Source organism: Antennarius striatus, chromosome 9 (genome assembly GCF_040054535.1).
Source record: "Antennarius striatus isolate MH-2024 chromosome 9, ASM4005453v1, whole genome shotgun sequence".
In the NCBI taxonomy this organism is placed as follows: domain Eukaryota; kingdom Metazoa; phylum Chordata; class Actinopteri; order Lophiiformes; family Antennariidae; genus Antennarius; species Antennarius striatus.
In genome coordinates, this window is record NC_090784.1 from 7,589,835 (window position 1) to 7,616,635 (window position 26,801).

At 40.4% G+C, this 26,801-nt stretch overlaps 1 protein-coding gene across 4 annotated transcripts; it reads left to right on the forward strand.

The window, feature by feature from the left end:
* Window positions 1–1,336: 1,336 nt before the first annotated feature.
* On the forward strand, window positions 1,337–26,801 carry mroh1 (maestro heat-like repeat family member 1). Of its 4 annotated transcripts, none has more exons than XM_068323794.1 (45): window positions 1,337–1,477; window positions 2,041–2,137; window positions 2,746–2,891; window positions 4,023–4,154; window positions 4,254–4,416; window positions 5,039–5,137; window positions 5,317–5,468; window positions 5,882–6,022; window positions 6,144–6,236; window positions 7,494–7,572; window positions 8,425–8,538; window positions 8,719–8,792; window positions 8,888–9,010; window positions 9,240–9,347; window positions 9,487–9,631; window positions 9,741–9,781; window positions 10,126–10,267; window positions 10,443–10,495; window positions 10,661–10,768; window positions 11,817–11,936; window positions 12,050–12,172; window positions 12,239–12,418; window positions 13,041–13,067; window positions 15,162–15,284; window positions 15,402–15,481; window positions 15,731–15,872; window positions 16,006–16,101; window positions 16,319–16,423; window positions 16,657–16,792; window positions 19,973–20,085; window positions 20,406–20,558; window positions 20,859–20,915; window positions 21,098–21,195; window positions 21,350–21,515; window positions 21,742–21,911; window positions 22,005–22,142; window positions 22,708–22,822; window positions 23,005–23,151; window positions 23,248–23,314; window positions 23,512–23,633; window positions 23,885–24,034; window positions 24,129–24,263; window positions 24,400–24,502; window positions 24,718–24,783; window positions 24,862–26,801. In XM_068323794.1, exons 2-45 carry the CDS (start codon window positions 2,116–2,118, stop codon window positions 24,936–24,938), a joined length of 4,944 nt encoding a protein of 1,647 aa, XP_068179895.1. In that variant the 5' UTR covers window positions 1,337–1,477; window positions 2,041–2,115; the 3' UTR covers window positions 24,939–26,801. The 4 variants fall into 4 exon arrangements, with proteins under 4 accessions (XP_068179895.1, XP_068179897.1, XP_068179896.1 ...); XM_068323796.1 differs by having other exon boundaries at window positions 12,272–12,418; XM_068323795.1 differs by lacking the exon at window positions 13,041–13,067.

Here is a 26,801-nt window from a genome sequence, read left to right on the forward strand (position 1 = left end):
TTATTTGCCTTGAGGATGTTGACGGAGCAGTGCAGAAAAGGTCAGAAGGAGCTTCATTGTGTCTTTGTAGCTATAGAGAAAATCTATGAAAAGGTACCCAGAGAGATACTGTATTAAAGCATGAGGAAGTGTGGAGTGGCAGAGAAGTATAATAGAATAATACAGGATATGCACGAGGGCAACAGAACAGCGGTGAGGTGTAATACAGGTGTCACAGAGGGGTTCAAGGTGGAGGTGGGACTGATCAGAGATCAGCTCTGAGCCCCTTCCTGTTTGCAGTGGTGATGGACAGGCTGACAGATGAAGTTAGACTGGAATCAACCCCAAAACCATGATGTTTTCAGATGACACTGTGATCTGCAGTGAAAAACCAGGGAGCAGGTGGAGGAACATTTAGAAAGGTGACAGCATGCCTTGGAGAAGGGAGGATTGATAACAGAATATTTGTGTGGAAATGTAAAGAGTGGAGACAGTTTTCATTAGACAGATGAGGGGAAGACTGAAAAATGGGTGGAAATTAACTGCTGGAATATAACTAGGTTGGAAGTATACACAGACAAAACAACACAATATGACACAGATGTAGACAAGACAGTCTTAAAGAGTTACCAAATCTATTCACGCTATGTTTAGTGAATTGTTTACAATCATCAGTCATACATAATAACCAGTAACTCCATTCAGAAAGAGCATCTATCTGTCTGTCTTGTGCCTGTCTCTACCTACATACCTGCCTGCCAGTCTGTTATGATTTAATTCAATTTAATTTAATCTATGTATGTTGTTGATGATCAAAATCCAGAATTGAAACTGAATATGTGCTCATTCATTGAGGTTACACATTAGTGAAGTAGATCCGTTCTTTAACTAACTATCGTTGACCCCTTAGGGCAGGGGTGTTATTTTCAGCGAGCTGTCCTCAAAGGATCGGATGTAAGTTAAAAATGTAACTAAATGTAAGTCAATGTAATGTAAAATAAATGTAACTACTGAGTAATGTCAAATAATAGAATTATTCAAGTAACAAACATTACAGTTACACAGAAAAAAAAAATTGTTTGTTGCTCTGTTATAACATAAATCCTTTTAATTTGTCATGTTATTAAACCCACAGAACTCCATCAATTAAGGATCAAACTATCCAAGTGAATAAAGAAAGATAACATCAAACGCAAGTTAGGACGTTAACTTTGTTCAAAACTTTTTTTGTCAGAATTAAAATGGGTTTAATTACTGCATTGTGGGAAATGTAGTTTCTGGTCAACCCGACAGCAGCTGAGGAGCAACTCTGCGGGTCACGTGCTGTCAGTGGGTTGTAGCCGCGCCCCTTGCCTGACTAGAAGCACATGACCGAGGGTGTTTACACCTGCAGTGACGAGCAGCGCTAACACACAGTATGCTACCGACAGGGAAGTGTTTTATTTAAGCCAAGAAAACACGCAGCGTTGTCGTTACTATTTACCCGGACTGAAAACCGGTAAGTAACGTTCTTACCGCGGCTGCATTTGTTTCTGTCAGGCTGTGATGTGAGAACGCGGCGGCTCTTCCGTAGCAGCAGCTGCTAGGTTAGCATGCTAACGTAGTTTTATATCTGCTCAAGCATCACCCTCCATCCAGGTTAAAACTACACGGACAGAGAGTCACTGGTTGGTAAATGCTCAGAGGTAAAGCTTTGACTCAGTTAACCTTCCGTGCTGTGACTGTTTCAATGCTACCTTTAGATGGCTTTGTAATTTTAAAAGTTATTGCACAAGTCGGTCGACGTGGTGTGGGTGTTATTCAGTGCAGTGAAGCTGTCACTGTCAGCTGGAAACCATCATGTTGGTATCGTCGTTTTCACGCATTGGCTCTTGTGTCAGTTTTGTGAATGAATGCAGAAATATGAAAGACTGTCTTCTTGTTAATTTTGGCTGATGTATGCAGGCGCGATTTGTGTCTTCCAAGTGTTTTGACTGTGGATGAGATCATGACAGTTTGCACAATCCTGAAACACAGTTGGCATTTATTTATTTTTATGTATTTATATTGACTATTCTTTAGCCCCAGGTATCTGTACGCTAGGAGGGAAGCTCCATTCTGATCCCCAGTCTGCAGGACACCATCCCTCTACCCACCATGGAGGAGACAGATGTGGAGCGTGAGCCTCTTCTCATGTTTTTCAGCCTTTGCTCTGTTTTAAATGTCCATGTTTTAAAAACATTTTATTATCTAAATAAAGACAGTTGAAATTGTGATGCTTAGAATCTCTTTGTACACACAGAACCATGATAAATTTCTCCTGATGCAGTTACTGTATGTAAACAAAGTTACTTTCCAACCAATTCCAAGTTACAGTTTCTTTCATTTGTGCATAAAACTCATCTCTTTCCAGTGATACAGTAGTCTCAAAGCTAGCAGTGTTTGTTCAGTCTCTGCCAGAGTAGGCATGTAAGGCTACGTATCCATATGTCTGTTCATAGCAGGGAGTAGTCTATCCACATGTCTGCTGGACATTATTCAATGAAAGTTCACAAATGGCCTGAATGCGTAATTCTCATAAATATTTAAGCATTTAATTATACATTTATAATACTTAAGTTTATTTCTTGCTGGCTTGCTAACATGCAGAATTTCCCCCCTTTATGTGGGTAACTATGTTCTCCAGGACATATTTCTTGTTGTCTTGTTATTTGTGTTTTGTCTCATTCTCGCTGCCTATACTTTTAACCCTCCTCAATCTCTGCTCGGCTGTGATTCCCCTTTCAGAGGTAACCCTGGCGCTCCTAGATGCTGCTACTGATAAAGATTTGGAAGTCCAGGAGCAGGTCAGAAAGTCAATACTAACCCTGGGAAAACAACAGCCTGACAAAGTGTTAGCCATGTGTCAGGACTACCTTCTGAAAAATGCAAAGGTAAATTACACACATCCATTTTATAAATCAGCTCTCTAAGTGCCAGCATGAAGTTTACTTAACAAATCATACCAAGGTAAACTTGATGCTGAAGGGATAGGTCTCATTCCTTTATCTGATTAGGAGAAAATGTCCTTTAAAACTGTTAAACATTAAGCCAGAGTGCAGTGATCATTAAAAAGCAGATACAGTATGCATGATGGAAATGTCTGTGATTGTATTAGACATCCGTCTTATCTCCTGTAACCCTTCTAATAGTAGTCTGCAACTTATGCAAAGCTGTTTAAATCAATCCAAGTCAAGGCGTTTCGCCTCTCATCCAAGAGGCTTCTTCAGTTCTTCACCAAATGTCTTCAAGAAACTTTCTAAAGTCCAGCGGATTGGTTTAAACAGCTTTGGATAACCATGACCTGGATAACTGAGAACCTACACAGACATAGACTGCAACTACAGTATTTGTCAGACCCATTCACACTATAGAGGCCCTTCAGGAATTTGAAATTTGAGGAACATGAATTGGCAATGAGTAAACCAGTAATAAATTTATTAATTACTCAATTATGAATTTGCCTACTAATGTGAGCAAATGGGGAATCAATGCAATTTCTCCGAAATGTAGAATGTATAATTAGTAAAATTACTATAATTGTTAGCTATCAACAATTATAGTAATTACAGTAATTGATTAGCAACAAATATTCCCATTTATTTTATTCCCCCTGTAAACATTTTGCTGAATTACTTTTAAATGTAATTTCATTGTATTGAGAGATGAATTGAAACATGTTTATATTACAGTATTGTTGAAGTATTTACTTGAAATACTTTAATCTCTGCTGCTTTTTTACAGCAGGAGCTTATACAGTAAAACCAGTGTACTTACAAACAACCATTAGTGTTTAAATGGGAAAATTGATTTGAACAAAGTTCATGACATGTCATTTTTCATCCTTTGCGCACTTTCATTTTGTCCTGAGACATTTCTTTGAATCAGCTTGAGTCTTGATGGTGATTATTAGATGATGACATCATTGCACTGAGGAATTGTCTTGATATACACCAGATGTATCTTTTACTATTTTGCATCTTCTCATTCTCTTGTTCTTCCTCTCTTCCTTTTCCTCTTCTAAGTTGATGGTGACCCATAGAGTTGTGATTCTTCAGACTATTGAGCTGATTATTGAATGCAGGATAGAGAAAGTCAGTTATCCCAGGATTAAGAGCATCATCTCCTTGGCTTCAGATGAGATGACACGATCAAAGGTAAAATATTAGCTGTTAATCTTCCATTCTATTCTTCCAGAAGGCAAATTAGAAATGATCCTCATTTTTTTTAAAATCCCCTCTTCCTGGTTTACTCAGGAGGTCATCCCTGATTGGCAGCAGGCAGCCAGTAACATATTGGTTGCCGTTGGTAACAAGCACATCAATGAAATAATGGAAGAGATACTGAGCAAGTTTCAGCCAGGACTCCTGCCTCACTTCTTCATTGTCCAGACACTGGCCAATCTGTCAAACGCCAATGGTAGGACAAGACACAAAATTAGTGTCATTCACTTGCAACTCACTGGCAACTTCCTCCTTCCTCTTCTTGCTGGAGAGGATATGTTCAATCAATATAAGCAACTTGTTCATAGGATGTGTTTACTGCTACAGTTTCCGTACTGGCCTCACTTGTGTTAAATAATTCTTCATTTGGCCAATAAATTATTTGACATCCCAGTTGAGGAGTCTTTGTGGTTTGGAAAATATAAGTTGTTGTCATGTTGGCTGTCAACCTGCAGCAGCTACACCTGCTGTATTGATAAATCTAGAGCCACTGAACTGATATTGATTAGTTTGGGCCTGCCAATTCTTTATCCTGCTGCTCGACACATCTGCACTGAGTTTGCTTTTTTGGGTTTGCATTGGCAAACAAAACACATGATTGTCACATATAATATAGTTTTAAAGGGCAGCACAAACTGAACTCCGTTTTAACATCTGCATGTCATATCAGACTAAAATTTTCTTTGATGCATACGATGAAATGACCGTATTCTTTGCTATATTATTAATTCTAAATTTCATTGGTGCTAATTTTTTACATTACCTTATACCTTTAACTTATAGCATGCCATTCATGCTGTATCCCCCCCTTTCTCTAGTTTATGGCATGGTACCCTTCCTGAATGCTATTCTGGGCACTATGTTGCCCATGCTGAGTATGGCCAAACAGGACAACATGAAGTGGGTCTTCTCTTCCGGTAAGAACCTCCATATTGTGCATTTTTTCCATTCTCATATTTGTCGTAATGCAGATATCTCTCCTAATCTCATCTCCTAATCTCCAGCTATTCATCTTTCAAACAGTTTTCCGATATATTTGTCATTTCATTTTCCTCCTCCCTCTGATGTCCTTTAAACTTTGTTTCTGCCCCTCCAGCCCTGTGTCATTTCAGCGAGAGCATCCTGGAGTATCTCGCCAACCTCGACAAGGCTCCAGATCCCACAGTCAGAAAAGACACATTCTCCAGTGAAATCTCTACTGCTTTTGACATCCTCTTCAACAGTTGGTTACAAAGCAGGGAGTCTAAGGTGAAGTTGTCCTTCACTGTATGTAACTTACCAAATATACAGAGAAGCTGTATATTTAAAAGACAGTTGTATTGAAGAAGGAAAGCTGGGGTCAGCTACATTGAGTTTGCTGGTTTGGGGTTTTGATACAAAGATGATGATGATGATGATGATGATGATGATGATGGTGCAGTCCAAAAGGTGTAATCCATGCACTAACATTTAAGTTAGTGGATCAAAATTCTGACATGAAGAGAACAGTGATGCCATGGCCATAAAGTACAGTCTACATAACCAGGCATAGTTGTTTTCATTATTATCTTTAGACGGATCTCTCCACACATAGTCAGAATTTGATGATGTGTGTTAGTGAAAGTCAACTAATCTGTCTGATCCATCACCTGACAGCCTGTGTTGCTCTCTGTGTGTTCCAGTTGAGGCTAACAGTAGCTGAGGCGCTGGGCTCTATGTGTCATCTAATGGCCAGTGATAAGCTGGAGGAGAACATCCCTAAACTCATTCCTGCCATGTTATCATTGTACAAGAAAAACAATGAGCACTATATCATAAGTAAGGTCAGTATGGGCTTAGAGCAGTGAGTTGTTCATTATAGATTTAATACCAGTTGTAATTTCAATGAAAAAAGATCAGACTGCACCAGGATGATATTATATATTTCCATCTCCCTTCACGCAGAGTCTGTGCCAAGTCATTGATGCTTCTATCAACATGGGCAGCAGAGTGCTGGAGACACAACTGGACAGCCTACTCAATGCACTACATCATCAGGTAGGCATCAAGTACAGGCTGAAGTAAATACGACAGCTTTTACCTCTATCACATGATAAAGATGCCCATACAGAAGTGGAAGTGGGAAATAGGTATGGTCATAGAAATTGTTCTCCATCCCCATCTATCCATCCAATCATGAAATTATTGACCTGGCTTTTAGATATTATTTTATGATTGTTTAATTTAGGAGATTATAATTTTTTAAAATCTGATAGTAAACTCACAAAATATGATAATATACAGCTATTTTCTTATGTTTTTGTCTTGAACCTTGAATAACCTTGGTTGATATAATTGGTAAAAAAACCTCAAAACATGGGGTTATTCACTTTGGTCTGTTTAATGTTTAATAAGATAAATCATATGCATATATTGCATATAAGGATCAACAAGTAGATCAAGACACCTTTACTGAGTACAATACTCTGATTTATGTCCATTATTTATCTGTTTTTTCTACGTTTTTGTTCCTTTGCACTGTTAAATAAGTAGTGAGTGTAGTAAGTAAATATCATAAGAATCTCTTTCAGGCTTCAGAAATGCTTATATTTGGTCCTGGAGAGCATTGAACAACTACTAGAACTACAAACTGGAACAAAAGTCTTCCTCACTATTATATTATATTGGTTACTATTGGATTTATTCAGTTGTCTAAAGAGTTAATTTTTCTATAAACTTTCTTGTGTACTGTAGATGCCTTAAAACATTCTCCATTTACACTATTAAAAGACATACAACATCTCAATCCACAGTTCTGTTTGAGGTAATTCACTTAATTATTTTCAGTAGCACCTGTGGAAAAATAGCTCACTGCAGTGAAAGGACACGCCTGCTGTTCAGCTGTTTCCTGGTTGTGTCAAGTGACTGTCAGTCTTTTTGGTCTCATGTTTTCAAAACCTCGTGACACAGTTAAGGTTTTGTCTGATGCTATTGCAACATAACCAAATTAGTTTTGTGTGTGTGTGTGTGTGTGTGTGTGTGTGTGTGTGTTTTAGAGCGATCGCCTGACATGGACAGCAAACATTTCATGTGATTTAAATCAGCAGCAACTAAAAACGTGGTTAAAGAACATTCTTATTGATTGATTCATTTATTTAGTTTTAGTTCAGAAACTCACCTCAAGTCAACAAGGGACAACAATCTTATGTTAAGGGCAGTATTTTTCTGAAGTTTCAGTGAACCTGACCTGTGATTGTATTATTTTTTCATGTGAGGAACACGTTAGTGCTCAGTAATGTTTTCTTATTCCCTCAGGTATCTGCTCCTGTTGATTACAACAACCTTCCTACGGCCAAGAACCACAACGAGGCTCTGCGGTGCTTCAGCTTACTGGGTACTCAAGTTCTTCGTTTGCTGCTTGTGCTTATGGGTGTAGAGTTAAAGTGACTACTGCTGCCTCCTCATTACATTACGTTGATTTTCAGTCATATGAGAAAAATTGTGTTGACTAAAATAAATATGGGGTAGTTGCAAGAGCAGTAATGAGATCACTCACTAGTGATTATCTTGTCTGCCACAAGATAATCATTTTGTCTGTAATAGTTTTTCTTCTCCCCTTCCACCTTCTTGTTTTACTTTGCATTGGGGCCGGTCTCTAATAAGTTGAAATGAAGTCGAACCTTGGAATTTGGTTCCCTGATTGGTCAATTGATTTGTTCACATGGAAATTATACATGAAGTCCAACATCAGAACACACTATTCACTTATTCTTATGTTTGCTGAGTTATTTTGACAAAACATGAAATCTTAATGTTATGTTTTACAGACTGTTCTCATTAGGCTAAATCCTCTCGCCATGTTTGTGTGATCGGCCCTTATCCATGGTCCTGAAGCCTGATTGGGTCATCTTCACCATCTTAATCTTCCACATTGTGGCACAGAAAATTAATTGTTTCATTTTTAAAAATTTTTTTTACAAAATATAAACATTTAACTGTTTATAATTTGGTTCATGGGATCTACCATTAACCTAACAAGAGTTAGGCTTGTTGACTTCTTATTTTTTTATGATTTAAAAAACAAAAATCTCCTTCTGTATTTTTTGACATATCACACCCTGACAGCATTTATGAAACCTGACTGAAATGCCAGCTTTTTTCAGAAGCACTTGTTTTGCTTGTTTTTGTACTTTCCTGCCAGTTCACATGTTTCCTATTTTATTTTCTTCTGCTTCTCTCCCTCTAGCAAACTCCTTCCCAGACAGGCTGGTTTTGTTTGTACTGCAGAAATTGGAGAACGGTAATGAACGCAGTAGGGCGGGCTCACTGGGTGTCCTTCGTCACCTCCTCAACTCCACCAGTGAGAAAACAAAACATTGTTACACATCTCATACATGTTGAGCTCTTAGTCCATGTGTCAGTGAGTCATTTGGCCCAAAGAGGGCATTTGCCAGTTCTCAGTCATACAATGTTCTGTGATTTAAATGTAATAATTGATTCATGTGTGAGCAAAGCATTTGTGTTAATTGTTGTGCTGCAGCTTCCATAATGGAAAGTAGGAAGCTGCTGATTCTGGCCAGCATCAGACAACCGATGGCTGACCACAGCAATAAGGTAGCACACATGTAAACACACAATACCTACACAACAATTTTTTTATGTTTAGTATATCTTTACCAGTTTTGTGTAATGCTGTGTGAACTCTCCAGGTCAAGAAACGTGTGGTCCAGGTGATCAGTGCGATGGCTCATCACGGCTACCTGGAGTTAGAAGGAGGAGAGCTACTGGTTCGATTCATCGTCCAAAACTGTGCCTTACACGACACATATCAGGTCCACCTTCTGTCGTGCTTCGTTTATATAGAAATGGATTGTATAGAAGCTTATAACACAATGTATTGCCTAGTTTTATTGATCCCATCATTGTGATGAACAAAGCTAGTCACAGAAAGAAGCTCATAAGGAATCATGACTACTTCCAAAATAAAACATTTCATATTACAGCAGAATGTCTGAGGTGGTGAAATATGAATAATGTGTTACTGTGTCTGTGTGCGTCCAGAAAGGGGAGAAGCCCTCAGAGTCAGAGGAAGTGACCAATGAGTCCCTGAGGAAGATGTGCGACAATACCCTTCATCTCCTGACCACCACTGTTGGACGGCTTGCTGATGTGTGTTGACTATCTGCTAACTCATCCGCCGTGCTATACTGTTGATGATTCATCGATATGCAACTCCATGTTTGCTTGATGGTTCATTTTTCTGTTAAACATTGTTCAGAAACTTCACACAAATGTTTGTTGGTTTTAGGTGCTGTGGCCCAAACTTCTTTACTATTTAACGCAGTCACAGTACAGCAATGCCACCACTCCTCTGTGCAAGAGTCTGATAGATCTGGGCAACAAGAAGAAGAATAACCAGGAGCCCAGCTTTAAAATAGATTTTACACAGGAGGGTAGGCTATATATGAACTGACCATGTCTCTGTCTTGTGGTTCCTAGCATGGTGTATTCTATCATCTGTATAAGTAGCAACAGCTCAAGTGTGTTATCTCTTTCCACCAGTCAATCTGCCCTCTCCTCAAACACTAATGGCCAGACTACTGGTAAGTCAGTTCAACTCTACAACACGTCTTCAAACTGTGGAACTAAAATATGACACAAAAGCTCCTGTCTAATAACTTTGAGCAACAACAGATGGTAATTAGATATAATTAATGACTGTTAATGAAGTTGTCTGTCATGTTAAATAATCCTTATCAGATATCAAGTCTGGTTTTTCCTTTAATGGTTCAGTCACAGTCTGTGATCTGTTTATTATTTTGTGCTGATTCGTCTCCATCTAAGCACGAATCTAAGAGTTCTAATGTTCTTGTCCTCAAATAAGTCACAGGGCTTGAACTTCAAGACATGACTGGTATGTGATTGTCTGCATGTGTTTGTCACCCAGGTGAACGCAGCATTCCCATTCAACCACAGAAATCATGGAGCTCCTTCTCTCTCTCTGCTTCAAGTCCTCAGTGTCAACATCCATCCCAATGCAGAGATTCTGTGGGAGAAAGAGATTCCTCCTCTGATTTCAATGTTAGAAGGTATGGCATGATGTTTTTATATATTTGTCTGAAGGGATATAATTTTCTCTATTGACTCCAGATTTCACCTTCATATCTGGTTCTCCTTCCTGTCAGTGCTCACCTACAGTAGTTTGGTCCTCATTTTGTGAACTATCAATAGCCGAGTGGTCTAAATGTCTGTTTCTGTTTCCAGAATCAACAGCAGAGAGTCTCGATAAGAAGATCTGGATTGAAAAGCTACTGAAGGTTTTATGTTTTTCATTTTAAACATAAGTTGTCACTATTTTGCATGCAAATAAAACAAACGTAAAGGAATTATAGAAAAAAGAGGTATTATGAAAAGTAGGAAATTTTCAAATTGAACATCATATTGTGAGATGTCATTCTAAATATTGTTAAATTGTCCCTCAGTTCTTATCTAAAACCCTGGCTACTCTGGATGATGACAAGTGGGTGTGTCAGTTAGCAGCCGAGGCCACAAGGTACCTCTCCACGTACAACAACGCCTTAGAGGAGAAGGTAAGTTCTAACAGCAGTGTTTGTTTTCGCTACTGTAGATTAACTCCTGTGATGTTAAGTAGGCAAAAAAAGAGGTTTGTGGTTTGTTCACCTGTTGAGCCCTTTTACAACAAGTCTGTCAGAGAGATCCGTAATACTCAGAATTAAACTCAAGCAGCTGTTTCAAGCTGTTATTAGTCTCTCACAACCATGCCAACAAACACATGGAGGGGCAAATGCTTAAACCCACCCCTACAACTACGCGTATGACTCATGGTGCTAGCAGCCACCAGACACTGGCAACGTGTTTTGGCTTCAATATAGACTCATTTTACCATTGTTCAACCAATCACACGAATTAAAAGGCATCAAATCCTATATAAACATTCACATAAAAAAATAGATTATTCATTAATAGTGGCCTCTCAAGAAAAACATGCACATTTCTCCTTCACCACATTTTTCATGATACAGTCAAACCTCGGTTTTCGAACGCTTCTCGACCAAATCGGTTTTCGACCAGAAAATCAGAGAATTTTACGTCTCTGAACTCGACCAAAATTCGGCTCTCGACCAAACCGAAAGAAGCCGAGCGTACCTGAACGCGACTCACGCGGGAGCCGAGCGAACTCGAATGCCCAGGATGCTTCCTCCGTAGCGCATTCGTGTTCAAAGTTCGATTGGATATCTTTTATTAAAATAAAACACAGTGTCTATTTCTACCCCTTTTTATTTATGGTAAACAGTATACAGTGCAGTTTATGGTGTAAAATAGTACAAAAAAAAAACCTTAGAAAAAGTTGTTTTTTAGACTTTGATTAAAATTATTTACATTAATTATAATGGGAAAAATACTTTCGGATTTCGAACATCTCACTTTTCGAACGGCCTTCTGGAACGGATTATGTTCGAAAACCGATGGTTGACTGTAACTTTAAAATTGTCAGATGATACAAGGACAGCTAAATGTATATCCTTTTGTAAAGTGTTCCATGTCCTTAGTGCATATTAGAAGTACATATTTAGAGAACAGTTGATAATGATGCAATTTGTATTTGTCCCTTTTTAGAGCTTCCTCTATCGATTCATAGGAGTGACTCTCCAACAGTGTTTCAATAAGGAGGTGGTCAAAAAACAGCTGCAGGAAATCCTTCTTGCAGCGCGACACAATGATGCCATTGAAAGAGAGGTACCTTAAACACCTGAAAACATTTCTCAGTGACCACAATGGTGTAGATTTAAACCTGATCATTACGTTAGCTTATGGACTAACATCTGGTTTGTGTTGATTCTCTCAATCAGGGAGTTGCAATGGGCGTCGGTCTGTGTGCTAACAGCCACTTAGAGGGAACTCTGGCTAAACTGGATGAGTTTGGGAAATCAGATGCCTTCAAGAAGTCACCCAGCATTTTCAACCTTCTCAAAGTACAACAAACATTTATGATATGACTTGGTGTTCTTCTGACAGGTACGACTAATGTTCCGCTTCAGTTCCCTGATGTTTCTTTTGTTTCCTTTTCTGAGGATCGAAATGATGTGGAGGTGGAGAAGGTGAAAAGCACATTAATCCTGTGTTATGGTCAAGTGGCTCTAAACGCTCCTCCAGAGAAGATTCTGAACCGCATTGATCAAGACATCCTTCGCTGCATCAGCAAACACTTCAGCACGAAGGTAAAGTAAATACTAAGGTAACGTGACTTTGTTACTGAAGGTAAGGTTTAAAATAAAAATGACACTGATGAAAAGGGGAAACAAGTGTGTTTTTTTTAACTAAGATATACAACAGACTTACATCCATCACAGTTAGCATCTAGTAGTTCACTGTTTGAATATTTCCAGGTAAATTATATTCATTTTTATATAAAGTAGGTTTTATGCAACATTACCAAGAGCAAATGGGCCCACTGATATCTGTCTGGGTCTCCGCCCAGAACTGACTTTTACCGTCTTAGAAACCCACTTACCAATGTTGAAATACTGTTCTGGGAATTTCCCTTGTCTGGTTGTGATAATTTGGTGCTCAGCAGTGAACACATGGTGCACAGAAAAGAAAGAGGAGGCACAAACAGGTCATACTGCATGCAAGACCGCAGCGCTGATAAACTCAAGACATCCATTATGTTAACCTTACTTAAATCACATATGAGAGAAATCAGAATTCTGCAAGAAACCCCCCCCCCACACACACACACACAGACTTGAACAATTAAAATTAGGCCCTTAAACTAACTCTAACAGGTGAGAAGGTTATGTTTGTATGCACACTCATGACTTTTGCCTTTATTTCATGCAGGTTCTGGGGATTAAAGTAGAGACAAAGGTATTTTCACAGGAATAGCAGGGACCCTTCTTTACTGTATCTTTCCATCTGTTCTGCACTGGTGTTGGGATTTAGGCACTAAAATCTTAAATGATTGTTTTTAGCTTGATACAGCAGAGCAACTACTTTTTCTTCAAGCTTTTACTTCATTGTATCTCAGTTATATTTCACAGGGGCGTAGCACCAGAAATATGGCCATGTCTGAAGGCAGACAGTTATGAACTAAAACTGCATTTCTCAAACACGTGCAGGAAATATCTTCTGGACCAACGTGGGAGGGAGATAATTTTGAACTTGATCAAATGGGAACACTTGTAAGAAATAAAATCAGATAACCACTAAACTGAAGTGAAAGTGCTCTCTCCCAGTGAAATCTAGCTTCAAGTGATACACCCTTTGAACTCTTGTTTCAAACGCTGACCTAATTTAGGCTTAAAAGGTGATTGTAAGTCAAAATTTCCAATTTCATGAGAGCTGTGCTGGTATTTAGCAGAACTTGGCTTGAATCTAATTATTTATTTTGTTTTGACTGTTTTTTTTTTACCAATTAAAACTGTCGAAACAAAATGTAATGATTTTAACTTCTGTTCCTTGATTGGACAATAACGAGATACAACATACTGTATGACTGGAGACACCTCTATTCATGGCTCACCTGCAGGTCACCTGTGGTTACGCGCGTATATGAAGTCCCACCTGCACATACTGTACATACCTGCGTCACCATCATCCTTTGGTTCAGTAGCCACTCTTCACTGAGCTCAGCCCGACATGTCCCTCGTTTCTCTCCTTCAGGGAACAGAATTTACCTCAATGGATGCAGGAGTGAGAAACATAATGTATGAAGGTCACCCGCCTGCTTAACAGAGATCAAGGCGAGAACTATTGCTGACCTGTATGAATGGAAAAGGTTCTCATACATCAGCCGGTCTGCCTTTAAGGTTTGAATGAAGGTGTCTTCAGTTAGGTCATGTGAGAGCCTGATATCCCATATCGCGTGTTGTACTGTGAATGTCCTGAGAGGAAAAGTAAGGCATTCAGATCAAATTAGAATCGCTTTACAATCATCTTTGCAGGGTGTGAGAGTTTGACACCAGATCAGGGCTGAGTTATTACTCGTGTCGAGTGCACTAATAAAAAACGACATGAATACTAGATGAATGTACTCTTTTTAAAGCAGCTGAGATTTTGCTGCTTAACACTGAAACTAAATGTAATGCAAATAAAATTCCAAAAAGCCAACTACTTCTGCCACTTTGTTAAATGTGCTTAAGAGAAAATGTTCAAATAAAATTAAATATTTCCTTCCTTTTCAGATTCATCCCCTGTAGTTCCCAGGCTGTCAGATATTGTCCTTTTGGTATATTTTTATCATCCAGAGGCCAAAGATTCTTTTGTGCCTCCGGATGATAAACACAAAACGCATCAATATTTTGATAGAGCAGTTACATAACTGGGGAGGTGGAACACACTCATGGGTTTCACCACGAAACCGTAGCCTGTTTGCCCCTGAAAGAAAAGACACAGATGCTCTCCTAAAATATGAGGTTTCATCTTAAACGCTTTATGGTAGGGAAGGTTTGAGTTTCGACCACAGAACCATTTTGCACTCCTCTTCTTCAATCCTTCTCTTACTTCTTGATTGTGGGTTACTCTTTAATGACTCGCCATTTTAAAGAGCTCTAGAATCTCTTTCTCAATCTTAACAGCTCTTTGTGTCTCCAGGTCTTGAGCTTTTCTGTCTTTTCTTAGAGCTTGCAGCTGATTTGCTGAAGAACCAATCTCCTTTTAACACCAGACTCTGATTTCAAACATCTTGCCATCATAGGCATGAAGGATCAATCTTCAATAGCTCTGTGGGATTGATTGAATGATGGGGCGCATTGATTGATCGCTTGTCATATTTCTGGAATGATTTTGGATTGTATTTGTTTATGCTCACTCGCTTACAGTCGCGTTTGCTAAATGAGGTTGCAGTTTGTCTCGTTTGCCTTCCTGAAAAACTGGAAAGTTTCATTCTCCTAATTTTCTGAGAATATTGCCTCTTATGTGAGTATGTTATTTAGATATATTTTGCGTCCTTCCACCTTTCAGGATCTGACCATGAAGCTCAGTTTGATCCAGAGTGTCGGTCTTATAGCCAAAGCCATCCGTGAGTGTGTGAAGAAGCAAGGGTACTTTTTCTCTCGCAAGCAAGAACTCATTACCGTTATGCTAGTGAGTAGTGACTCATTAGTATGTTTTTTTTGTTTTTTTAACTTTCAGAAATAAATTCTATTATAATGATGAATGTCTATTAGCTGATATGACTACCTGTATGTCTGCCCTCCTCAGGATTTTATTAAAACGGAGCCAGCAGACTCATTGAGGACTCCAGTGCGCCATCTAGTGATGACCACCTGTGCCAACCTAGTGTATCCTTCAGCCGAAGAAAGCAAAAGAAAACAAATGGACCTAATTGGATTAGAAATTTAAAAAATAATGGCAACGCATGAAACTAATGTAAATCACAGAAATATAGCTGAAAGACACCCAGAATAAAATACATGTAATTTGAAACTGAACAAAGTTTAAAAATGCAAACAATAACTGTCAAACCGAAGAGAGCTGGAGATTCTGTTTACATGTTTACACATGTTTATCTTTGACTCTGAATCATTCAGGCCTTTAGATCCTGCTATGAGTGAGAATGACACCTTTGACTTGCTAAAGGTGTGTGTGAACAGTGTGTTCTCTCTCCCACCGGAGACACACACTCCAGAGAAAACTAAGGAAGAGGAGATCATGGAACCTGAGCAAAGAAAGGTGAGTAAAGCAGGAATATTCACTTACTGACAGTAGTTGTTTATCACAGCTCTTCTGTTTATATATTTCACATATCTTTTCTCATTGAAATCCTTGAGCGGCACTTTTTGAATGTTGTTGTAAATATATACAGGCACTGTACAGAAACACGTTAGCTGCACTGCAGGAACTTCTGGAAAGTGTTTTAGCCAAGGATCCAACGCCTGATGGCCTGCAGACGGTCTTCAAGGTGAATTACAAAAAAGAACTTTTCAAACAATCCAAAAATGAATCATTTTGATATCCCTACCAAATAAGTATATGCTTTTTTCTATTCTACCTGAGAAGTTTTAAAAGGCTGTATCTGAACACCACCATGTGTTAATTCAGTTGACTGGTTATGAATAATTAGCTTCACTGATATGACATTCATTAAGAGACTCTCCTATTGTTCTTTTCCTCTGAAGCACATTGAACCATGGTTGAGTTCTGGACAGGACCACGAGAGGCAGAGAGCAGTCAGCGCCACTGCTAACATACTGACATACTACATGGATAACCTGACAGTCAAGGTACACACACACACACACACACACACACACACAAAGGAAAACCGCCTGCATCTTGTGGTGTCTTGTGGTTTTCATCATGCAATTGTGCCCTCTGTGGAACTCGGTGCCTTTTAAAGTTTAGTGTTTTTGCTTCACTTTGTTGTGTCTTCATGAATCAGTGTTACTGTCCTTCCTGCTTCTTCACTCTGATCACAACTTGTGTCTGTCTTTAAATTTTGTGCGTCTTTGTTCAGAACATGGTTTCTTTCCACAACCTTGGAGCGCTGCTTGGTCGACTGTCTCCACGCTGTTCTGACCCTCATCCTCCTGTGCGCCCTGCTGCTGTTGACTGTATATATACACTGCTTTATATACAGCTACGCTATGAAGGTATGCAGCCCCAGACCTTTTACTTTGGACATTTCATTTTATTATTTAGTAACTACAGTAATCCCTCGTTTATTTGCGCTTCAAGATGCACGGCTTCACTACATTGCAGATATTTACGTACGTTGTCATGTGATATCGTAATGTAGCCTCAGGAGGACACAAGTCAGTGTGTTATTGTGCCGGTCTCAAGCCCGGATAAATACAGAGGGTTGTGTCAGGAGGGGCATCCGACGTAAAACTTTTGCCAAATCAAACATTCGAATCAAACCTACGACTTCCATACTGGATCGGTCGAGGCCCGCGTTAACGATGACCACCATCGGTGCTGTTGACCTACAGGGTGCCGGTGGAAATTGGATTACTATTGGTCAAAGAAGGAGAGAAGGAAGCTGTGCTTGTAGGAAGAGAGAAAAGAGGAACGCCAAGAGTATAGGACTGAGAGTAGGGATTGAATGTTGGAACTATGACAGGAAAAGGTAGAGAGTTGGTTGACATGATGCAGAGAAGGAAGGTAGACATACTGTGTGTCCAGGAGACCAGGTGGAAAGGTAGCAAGGCTAGAAGTTTAGGAGCAGGGTTCAAGTTGTTCTATCATGGTGTAGATGGGAAGAGAAATGGAGTAGGAGTTATCTTGAAGGAGGAGTTTGTTAGGAATGTCCTCGAGGTAAAAAGTGTGTCGGATAGAATGATGAGTCTGAAGCTAGAAATAGAAGGCGTGATGTTCAATGTTGTTAGTGGGTATGCTCCACAGGTAGGATGTGAGCTGGAGGAGAAGGAGAAATTCTGGTTGGACTTTGATGATGGGATGCAGAGCACACCTAGAAGTGAGAGAGTTGTCATTGGTGCAGACTTCAATGGACATGTTGGTGCAGGAAACAGAGGTGATGAGGAGGTGATGGGCAGGTTTGGTATCCAGGAGAGGAACGCAGAAGGACAGATGGTAGTTGACTTTGCAAAAAGGATGGAAATGGCTGTAGTGAATACTTTCTTCCAGAAGAGGCAGAAACATAGGGTGAACTATAAGAGTGGTGGTAGAAGCACACAGGTAGACTACATCTTGTGTAGATGGTGTAATCTGAAGGAGATAGGTAACTGCAAAGTAGTGGTAGGTGAGAGTGTAGCCAAACAGCATAGGATGGTGGTGTGTAGGAAGACTCTGGTGGTGAGGAAGAGGAAGAGGGCAAAGGCAGAGCAGAAGACGAAATGGTTGAAGCTGAAAAAGGAAGAGTGTTGCATGACTTTTAGGAAGGGGTTAAGACAGGCTCTGGGTGGTCAGGAGGTGCTTCCAGATGACTGGACAACTACAGCTAATGTGATCAGGGAGACAGGTAGGAGAGTACTTGGTATGTCATCTCAAAGGAAAGTAGATATGGAAGTGTCTAGGAGAGGTGGCAGTAGAGTTTCTGACTGGGTTGTTCAATAGGATCTTAGATAGTGAGAAGATGCCTGAGGAATGGAGGAGAAGTGTGCTGGTGCCCATTTTTAAGAAGAAGGGAGATGTGCAGAGCTGTGGCAACTACAGAGGAATAAAGCTGATGAGCCATACAATGAAGTTATGGGAAAGAGTAGTTGAAGCTAGACTAAGGGCAGAAGTGAGCATTTTTTAGCAGCAGTATGGTTTCATGCCAAAAAAGAGTACTAAAGATGCAGTATTTGCTTTGAGGATGTTGATAGAGAAGTAAGAAAGCCAGAGGGAGCTGCATTGTGTTTTTGTAGATCTGGAGAAAGCTTATGACAGGGTGCCCAGAGAGGAACTGTGGTATTGTATGAGGAAGTCTGGAGTGGCAGAGAAGTATGTTAGAGCGGTGCAGGACATGTATGAGGACTGTAAGACAGTGGTGAGGTGTGCTGTAGGTGTGACAGGAGTTCAAGGTGGAGGTGGGACTGCATCAGGGATCAGCTCTGAGCCCCTTCTTGTTCGCTATGGTGATGGACAGGCTGACAGACGAGGTTAGAGAGGAATCTCCATGGACTATGATGTTTGCAGATGACATTGTGATCTGTAGTGAGAGCAGGGAACAGGTGGAGGAGAAGCTAGAGAAGTGGAGGTTTGTCCTGGAAAGGAGAGGAATGAAGGTTAGCCGATGTAATACAGAGTACATGTGTGTGAATGAGAGGGACCCAAGTGGAAGAGTGAGGTTACAGGGAGAAGAGATCAAGAAGGTGGAGGATTTTAAGTACTTAGGGTCAACAGTCCAGAGCAATGGAGAGTGTGGAAAAGAGGTGAAGAAGCGTGTCCAGGCAGGATGGAACAGGTGGAGGAAAGTGTCAGGTGTGATGTGTGATAGAAGAGTTTCAGCTAAAATGAAAGGAAAGGTGTACAAAACTGTGGTGAGACCAGCGATGTAGTTTGGTCTAGAGACAGTGTCACTGAGGAAAAGACAGGAGACAGAGCTGGAGGTAGCAGAGATGAAGATGCTGAGGTTCTCTCTGGGAGTGACCAGGAAGGATAGGATCAGGAATGAGTACATCAGAGGGACAGCACATGTTAGAGGTTTTGGAGATAAAGTCAGAGAGGCAAGACTGAGATGGTTTGGACATGTCCAGAGGAGAGATAGTCAATATATTGGTAGAAGGATGCTGAGTTTTGAACTGCCAGGCAGGAGGCCTAGAGGAAGACCAAAGAGGAGGTTTATGGATGTAGTGAAAGAGGACATGAAGGTAGTTGGTGTGAGAGGAGAGGATTCAGAAGACAGGGTTAGATGGAGGCAACTGATTCACTGTGGCGACCCCTGAAGGGAAACGCCGAAAGGAGAAGAAGAAGAAGTCATGTGATATCGTACGCACATGCTATTGGCTGACAGCCTCCGTGTGTGTGCTGCGTTCTGAGACTGACGTAACGCAGCACACATCCGTGTATTAAAGAAACACTTGTCTTTAATACAAAAGTGCTTTAAACATCAATAAAAGTGTGGAAGAGGTAATACAGATATAAGATAGTTCAACATCAGCATGGGGGGGCTTCATAAACGCTTAAATTAGTGTAACTAACAAAATAAATACTGTAGTTTGTTGCTATATCGCAGTTTCGTTTTTCATGGGTGGTCCTGGAAAGCATTAACCACAAATAACAAGTGATTATTGCATTATACAACATGAATATATCCCATATCCTATTTAGTCCGAACAAAGTTTAAATTTTCTATGTTTTCATGTATTTGTCATTTTCTGTGTTTATAGGTTTTTCCCTTGATCATAAGGATGAAGCTGTGGACAGTCTGATTCCCCTGAAAGACCAACTAGAAAATCCTGACCACTCTGCTCTGTATAAAGCCTGCTCTGACCTTACAAAGGTACATTTAATATCACTCATCAAGTCTGTTTTAAACGTTATTTTTATTTATTTTATTTTATATACTAGTGTGATCCCTGAAGGGAAATTAAGAGCACACTCTACTCTTTCGCCAATCGAACACATGCATGTATATTGGTATGTACAAGCCCGCACACATACACAAGGGTGCCTGTAAGCATGCAGTGGGAGATAGAGTGGCAACCCGCTCTAGCGCTGAGCCGCTGCCACACAGTCAGTGTTTTTTAAGGTTTACATGAAGTTACTTTTATGAAGACATACTGTAGACCTCTTCTATAAAACTCACTTGTGTTTTTTCAGGTGATGAGTAAACGTCTCCCTCAGCAACAGATGACAACTTTGGTGTTCATGTTGTTTGAAGGGCTTGTTGACAGTCAGACAAACTGCTGCAGAGCCTCATCTGTCATCTTAAATACTTTGCTCAAGAGCAGAGGAGGGGGACTACAAGAGCTGGTAACACACACACACACACACACACACACACACACACACACACACACACACACACACACACACACACACACACACACACACACACACACACACACACACACACACACACACACACACACACACACACACACACACACACACACACACACACACACACACACACACACACACACACACACACACACACACAGTTTTTGTAGCATCTGCTGATGTGCATAATTATGTAAGCATCATGTATAAGACTGCACTGATTAACAAACATGGTGTGTGTGTGTGCGTGTGCGTGTGCATGTGTGTTAGGTCCCAGAGATGCTGGAGGTCCTACATGTGCGTCTACAGAGCATCACAGAAGAGCAGGTCATATTCATAGTTACATCATTTAACACATCTTAATATTTCTTTTATTTTTTTGAATAATGAAGAAATAGAGACTAGGGATCACTGAAGGATTCTGATTTTACATCCATCTCTCTGTGATCTACTGTATGCCTACTTAGCATGTGATGCTGTAAGAACTGTATTGCTGTACCTGTGTTTAGGTGAGAGTGGCAGCGTGTCAGACTGTCCTGATTCTGGCTTCTCAGCACCTACAGACTGTTGTCAACACTCTAGTTAACCAACCACTTCCTTTTGATAGGTATGTATTTCAAATTTAGAATCGTAGATATTATTCTACCTTTGCATGAACACGAAATACTGAAATACTTATGTAACACTGACTAATGAATTCCTCACAACAGTTTTTCTTTTCAATTGAAAATGCTGAAACCTGCCATATTTTTTCTATCCAGCTGGACCTGTGAGATGTGGATGGCTCTGGGAGCAGACCCCATCGTAGCCAATGAGATCATTGAGATTGTGATTGAGAAGCTTACCATACTTGCACCCTATGTAGACAAGAAGGAGTCAATGATCAGAGGAGGAACAACGAAAGTGGCCACCAGTCAGCCCCTGGCTGTGAGTCACAAAGGCAAACGTGTCACTGAGTGCAGCGTAACCCTTAAGATAGTCACATGTTGAATCTATTTCCGTCTTTTGCAATTTCATCAGGAGAACTATGGAAGCATAAAGTGCAGATTGTAAACATCGTGCACAGTGCTCTAATTCTGTTGCAGCTCAATAGTGAACTACACAGGGTACAACTCCTGTGTTAACATCATTTATCTGTCTTCTGTTGTTGCAGATGACGTGTGGCCTCAAAGAACTGTTACTAAACGGTCATAGTCAGGAGGTGGCAGTCAGTCTTTTTCCAAAGCTCTTCTCGTGTCTCACTGTCAGACTGGGAGCCAGTGTTGGGGTCTCGGCACCAAAGGGCAACAACAATAAACATGCTGCCCCCACCCATGTGGCAGGGTTGGCATCTTTTACTCTCTGTAGTTACTTTAGACAGAAATTGAAGGTCTGTGTTGACTCACAATTTTGATGTAATTGGTTTTTGTGTTTTAGGGTAGCAGCTGATGCCCTGCGAATATTGCTAGCACGCGCCCAGTTAGACGAGGTGATGAAAAGACTGGATGAAGATAAGGTCTGGGAAGCAATAAAAGAACCAAATACACACATCGCTGGAGTTACACTACTGGCCAGGTACGCTCTGCTACAGTGACGCACAGATTAACTTAGAAGACGAGGAGTTGATTCAGCTGACGAGAAAATATTGTGACTTTGGATAGACTAGTCCATAATAGAGGAAGCAGCTCTCAGAGTTAGTTTTGACTTTTCTGTCTCTAACATATACATAAAGAGAATGATAAAGAAAGAGTCCACTGCTTTAAAAATAAAATCTCACTTTACTGCAAAAATAAAGAGCACCGTAAAGGTAAACCCTGAATGGGAGATCATAGCCAAACAGGAGGGTTCAGTTTTGAGATTTTGTTCATAAGGTTGCATGAGGTCATTTTTGGTGCAGTCCAGTGAAATGTAGGTTGAAGGTTGGGTAAATACTGGCTCTGTGTTCATCGGCTGGGAGTCCAAAACTGGGAGTTTAAAACTAAATTAAACTCAAACACCACTAAATTTTCTTTTTGCACTATTTTTTGTCTTGATAATTAAATGTGATCTCCTCTTTTGTCCTCTTATAACAGTTTATGCTGGAAATAACTTATTCTAAAAGTACATTCTGTAATTTTCAACATGTTTGTCTTGTCTGTAGGGCCATGTCTAAACATGCTGGTCCAAGGTTGCCTGCCATTGTGGAGTGTCTGTGTCCCTCCTTGAATAACATCTATGAATCCCAGAGAATCACTGTTACGGCCTTCTTCTCTGAGGTGAAGCACCGTGGAATGTTATCAGAAGGGCGCAGCGTTTTATCCGTTTTCATTCTAAGTGAAATAACAGTAAAAATTCCCATCTGCTGCCATCACATCTAAATGTCTAAGAACTGTCATATGTGTCACAGCTTTTTTGAAAGTAGATCAGCTTCATCATGATCTTGTGTCTCTCTCCTCAGCTCTTAAACCATCACGTTGCGACAGAGTTGATGTTGATAGATGTGCTCATGAACAACATGATGGAGAGGATATCAGAGCCATCCTGCACCGTCCGCATGTTGGCCGTGCGGGGGCTGGGGAACATAGCTGTAGGATCACCGGAAAAGGTACAAAGCTCACACACATGAGTAGAACATCACTGATAGCTCAAGCTTTTAGGAGGCTCTTTGGACACATCTTCTCCCTCATTTTCCTCCCATCAGGTGAATAAATATGCGAAGGAGCTGCTAGCAGCCATGAGCTCAGGAATGGAGGAGAAAGATGATCCAGGTAGTTCTGTGTGGAGAGAAGAAAAGTTAAAATAGTTTGACTTCTGATTTATTGCAGTAATTTCTTACAGTCTACTGGTTCACTCTCCATCACCACATCTATCACACTTATCATATCACGTGTTCAGCACTCTTCTTGGGTCAGCTGTCATTAGCAGAAACTGTCTTTGTCACATCTTTCCTCTGGTCTTCCTGCAGGTAAGCTGATCACCCTTGAAGCCATGTCAGGTCTCTCTAAAGTCCTCCTCTACTTGGACAAGAAGAATGTCCACTTGCTGGTGGTCTACATCTTCATGAGAATTAAACCATTCTTAGAAAGTGTGAGTTCACTTTTAGATTTTTAAAGATGTACTATGATTATATACATTATATGATATCCAAACATGTGTTTTATGTTGCCTGTGCTGGATTCTTCTGCCTCTTATTCCAGGATGCTTATTGAAACATGCACAAAGATCATGTAATGTCTTTCAGAGGGTGGATTGGTTATTGTTCTGTAGCTCAGTGAGAGGATGAAGGAAGAAGCACACAGATAAATATAGCATTAACAGTACCGTCTGCTTTCATACAGGAGAACGATGAAATCCGTTGTGCTTCCATCTATCTGATGGGGAACCTGTCCAAGTTTGGCTCCGGTGAGCCGGTCTTCAAAGACCAGATCCACAATGTTCTGGTCAGCCTGCTGTTACACCTGGTCGACCCTAATCCACAGGTCGTCAAGGTATAGAAGCAAACGCAATGTACTTTCCATCATAGATACACCTCCGGGCCCCCTACACTGTCATGATATGTGTTTTGTCGCTGTTTCCATCAAGGCCTGTAAGTATGCAATGCGAGTGTGTGCCCCTGTTGTTGGTTCGGAACAGATCACAACCATGTTCCAGAACCATCTCCATGAAGACAAGAGCTTGCATTACGGAGAGTTCATCAATGACCTCACAAAGTACCTGGTAAAGATGCACAAACATTAGCGTGGCCGACTGCCTTGTTTTCAGTTCGAAATGTATTATTTTCCACGAGTACATTTGATATGTTTATTAAGAATAAAAGTTAAAAAAAAAGACATTTATTGTTTGTCTTTCACAGATTCAGGACTTTCCTGGGATGTTGAACTTTTATCACATCTCAGTCACGCAGTTCTTCAAGAGCAACTGGCCCGAGGTCAGAGCAGGTGCTGCCATGTTTATAGGTATGACCAAACTGCATCGTTGTTCCATGTTTTGAACATAAATGTGTAAATCCCTTAAGAGTAGACAGAGGGTTAAGATGCCTTTATGTGATCTTTGACTTTTAAAGCACACAACTAGTCAAACAGTGATGACTGAATTAATAACTGTGTAACAAGCAGTGTGGAGCTATAGTCTGGGACCTGTTTATAAGGTGTGTGTCTGTGTGTGTAATCAGGATTTTTGCTGGGGAATCTTCCAGAGGAGCAGCTCTCCCACCTGAACATGGGGACCATCACCAAAGGTGATTCACGTCAGCTCTCCTTCAGATGTGTCGGCTTGTTGTCTGTCTGCTTGTTTGACTGTCGCTGCTGTTCCTCAGGTTTGGTGATGCTGCTGCAAGATCCAGATCCTGCAGTGAGAGCGAAGGCTGCTGAGGCCATGGGACATTTCCACTGACATAGACACCTACACATGCACATGTCAGTGCTTCCTTTAGTCACAAGTCACCGCTACAGGCCAAACGTGATGGAATTAGTAACATTTGTGATTAACGTACAGTATACAAAACGTTTTGAGCCCATCTTTTAATAGTCGCTATAATGGCTAAACCCAAAACACGGACCAAAACAGGAAGGAGTTGGAGCTACAAGTGAACCTGATTTATTTTTCTTCCTAAACTAAACACAGTGAACTCTGATAATACACATCCATACACATCAATACGAACAACTTTTACAGTGGTTAATGGAGCCTTTACAGCTTTATTTCTCTTCTTTTGATCCTCACTTATGGTACTTGAAAGGAAGTGTTAATATTTTAATGACCAAAAACTGTTTTCCTTCACAGATGTCTGTAGCAGTTAGCGTTGCATCAGTGTGAAATCACCGGATGTATTCTGTGCTAACAGAACACACATTTCTTTTCATTTGATATCAATACTGCACATTTAAAATATGAGCATTTCGCATGACTGTAGATGTGTGTGTCTGTCAGTGTGTTCATGCGTGTGCAGTCATACCAGCATTTTGTGACAGTGTTTTAGTCTCTAGAGACAGTTCAGTGCTTTATTTTCCTAAAAATCTCCTGCGAATTAATATATCAACTCTGAGCTTCATCTCTGCCGTCTACAAATATCCATTGAGACACGAGAAGTCAGTTAAAAGTGTGTGATTGGAGGTCACAAAAACTAGAGCAGGATTTTAGTTTATTTTAAGATTTCTAGAGGAGTGTGAAGGATGTAGCTGAAGGACGAGAGGATGGAGTCAGTCTCGTTCCTGTGCAGAGCGTTCATTATCCAGCAACAACAGTCAGAAGCTGAGATTGTGTTTCAGGCCACGAGTGTTGATCCATGTTCTTCATGAACATTAACTGTAGCAGGAACATTCCCTGCCGTCCCTTAGCAGCCGTCAGAAAACACCAAACAATAGTTCATGTCAATGTGTTTACTTTTCATAGTCACTTTTTAGGTCACTTCCATGTAGAAATGAGCATTATTTTGTGTTGGTCTGGATGAACTTGAGATGATCTAACTCTGAATCAGCCAATCAGACCATACCAAGCCGTCAGTGTTGTCAGGTGGAACAGAGCGGCGTAGCCAGTGTGAATATGATTCGTGACAAACATCAGTTGAACACAAATGATTCAAACAGGACTGCAGACATGCTGTTACTGATGTGCTCCTCTTCACTTTGAATGCACTAAATGAAGTGTCATTGTGACGTTAAACAGATGGAGTTTGTACAGTTTTAGAGTACAGTTGGGGGGGTTTGATGTAAATATATGTGTGACTGTTGTGTTTGTATTTTAACTGAGATGCCAGCAGGTGGGGGTGTACTGAATTCACGTGATGTCCCAGATCTTCCAGTCGGGTGAAAGCAATACATGTTTGTTCTTGTCTATATTTCTGTTGCACTTTCAAGCTCCGTCACATCCCTGATTGAAGAGCTGGAAAGTAAACCAGGAGCTGCACACGTCTGGTATATTTAACAACTAGTCTACTAGAAAGGCTGAGCCGGTATCAGTGGGGGTGTGTGAATGTTCTGTTAGCAGGGACTCTTGACATCTAGCACTTTCAAACATTTGGATTGCTTTGGGGTAAACGGTACCATTGTTTAATGTTTAAAAACTATTATAAACTTTATACCATGGATATGTTGTGTCGTGTCATCTACCTGTATATTTTTTAATGTGTTTGACACATGGGGTTCGACTGTGTGTGTGATTGTCTGCATGTCTCTTTTCCTGTGTTACTGGACCAAGAGTGAGTGGACGATGGCAATCGGTGTATTTAAAATGAATGAATAAACTAATACATCAGAA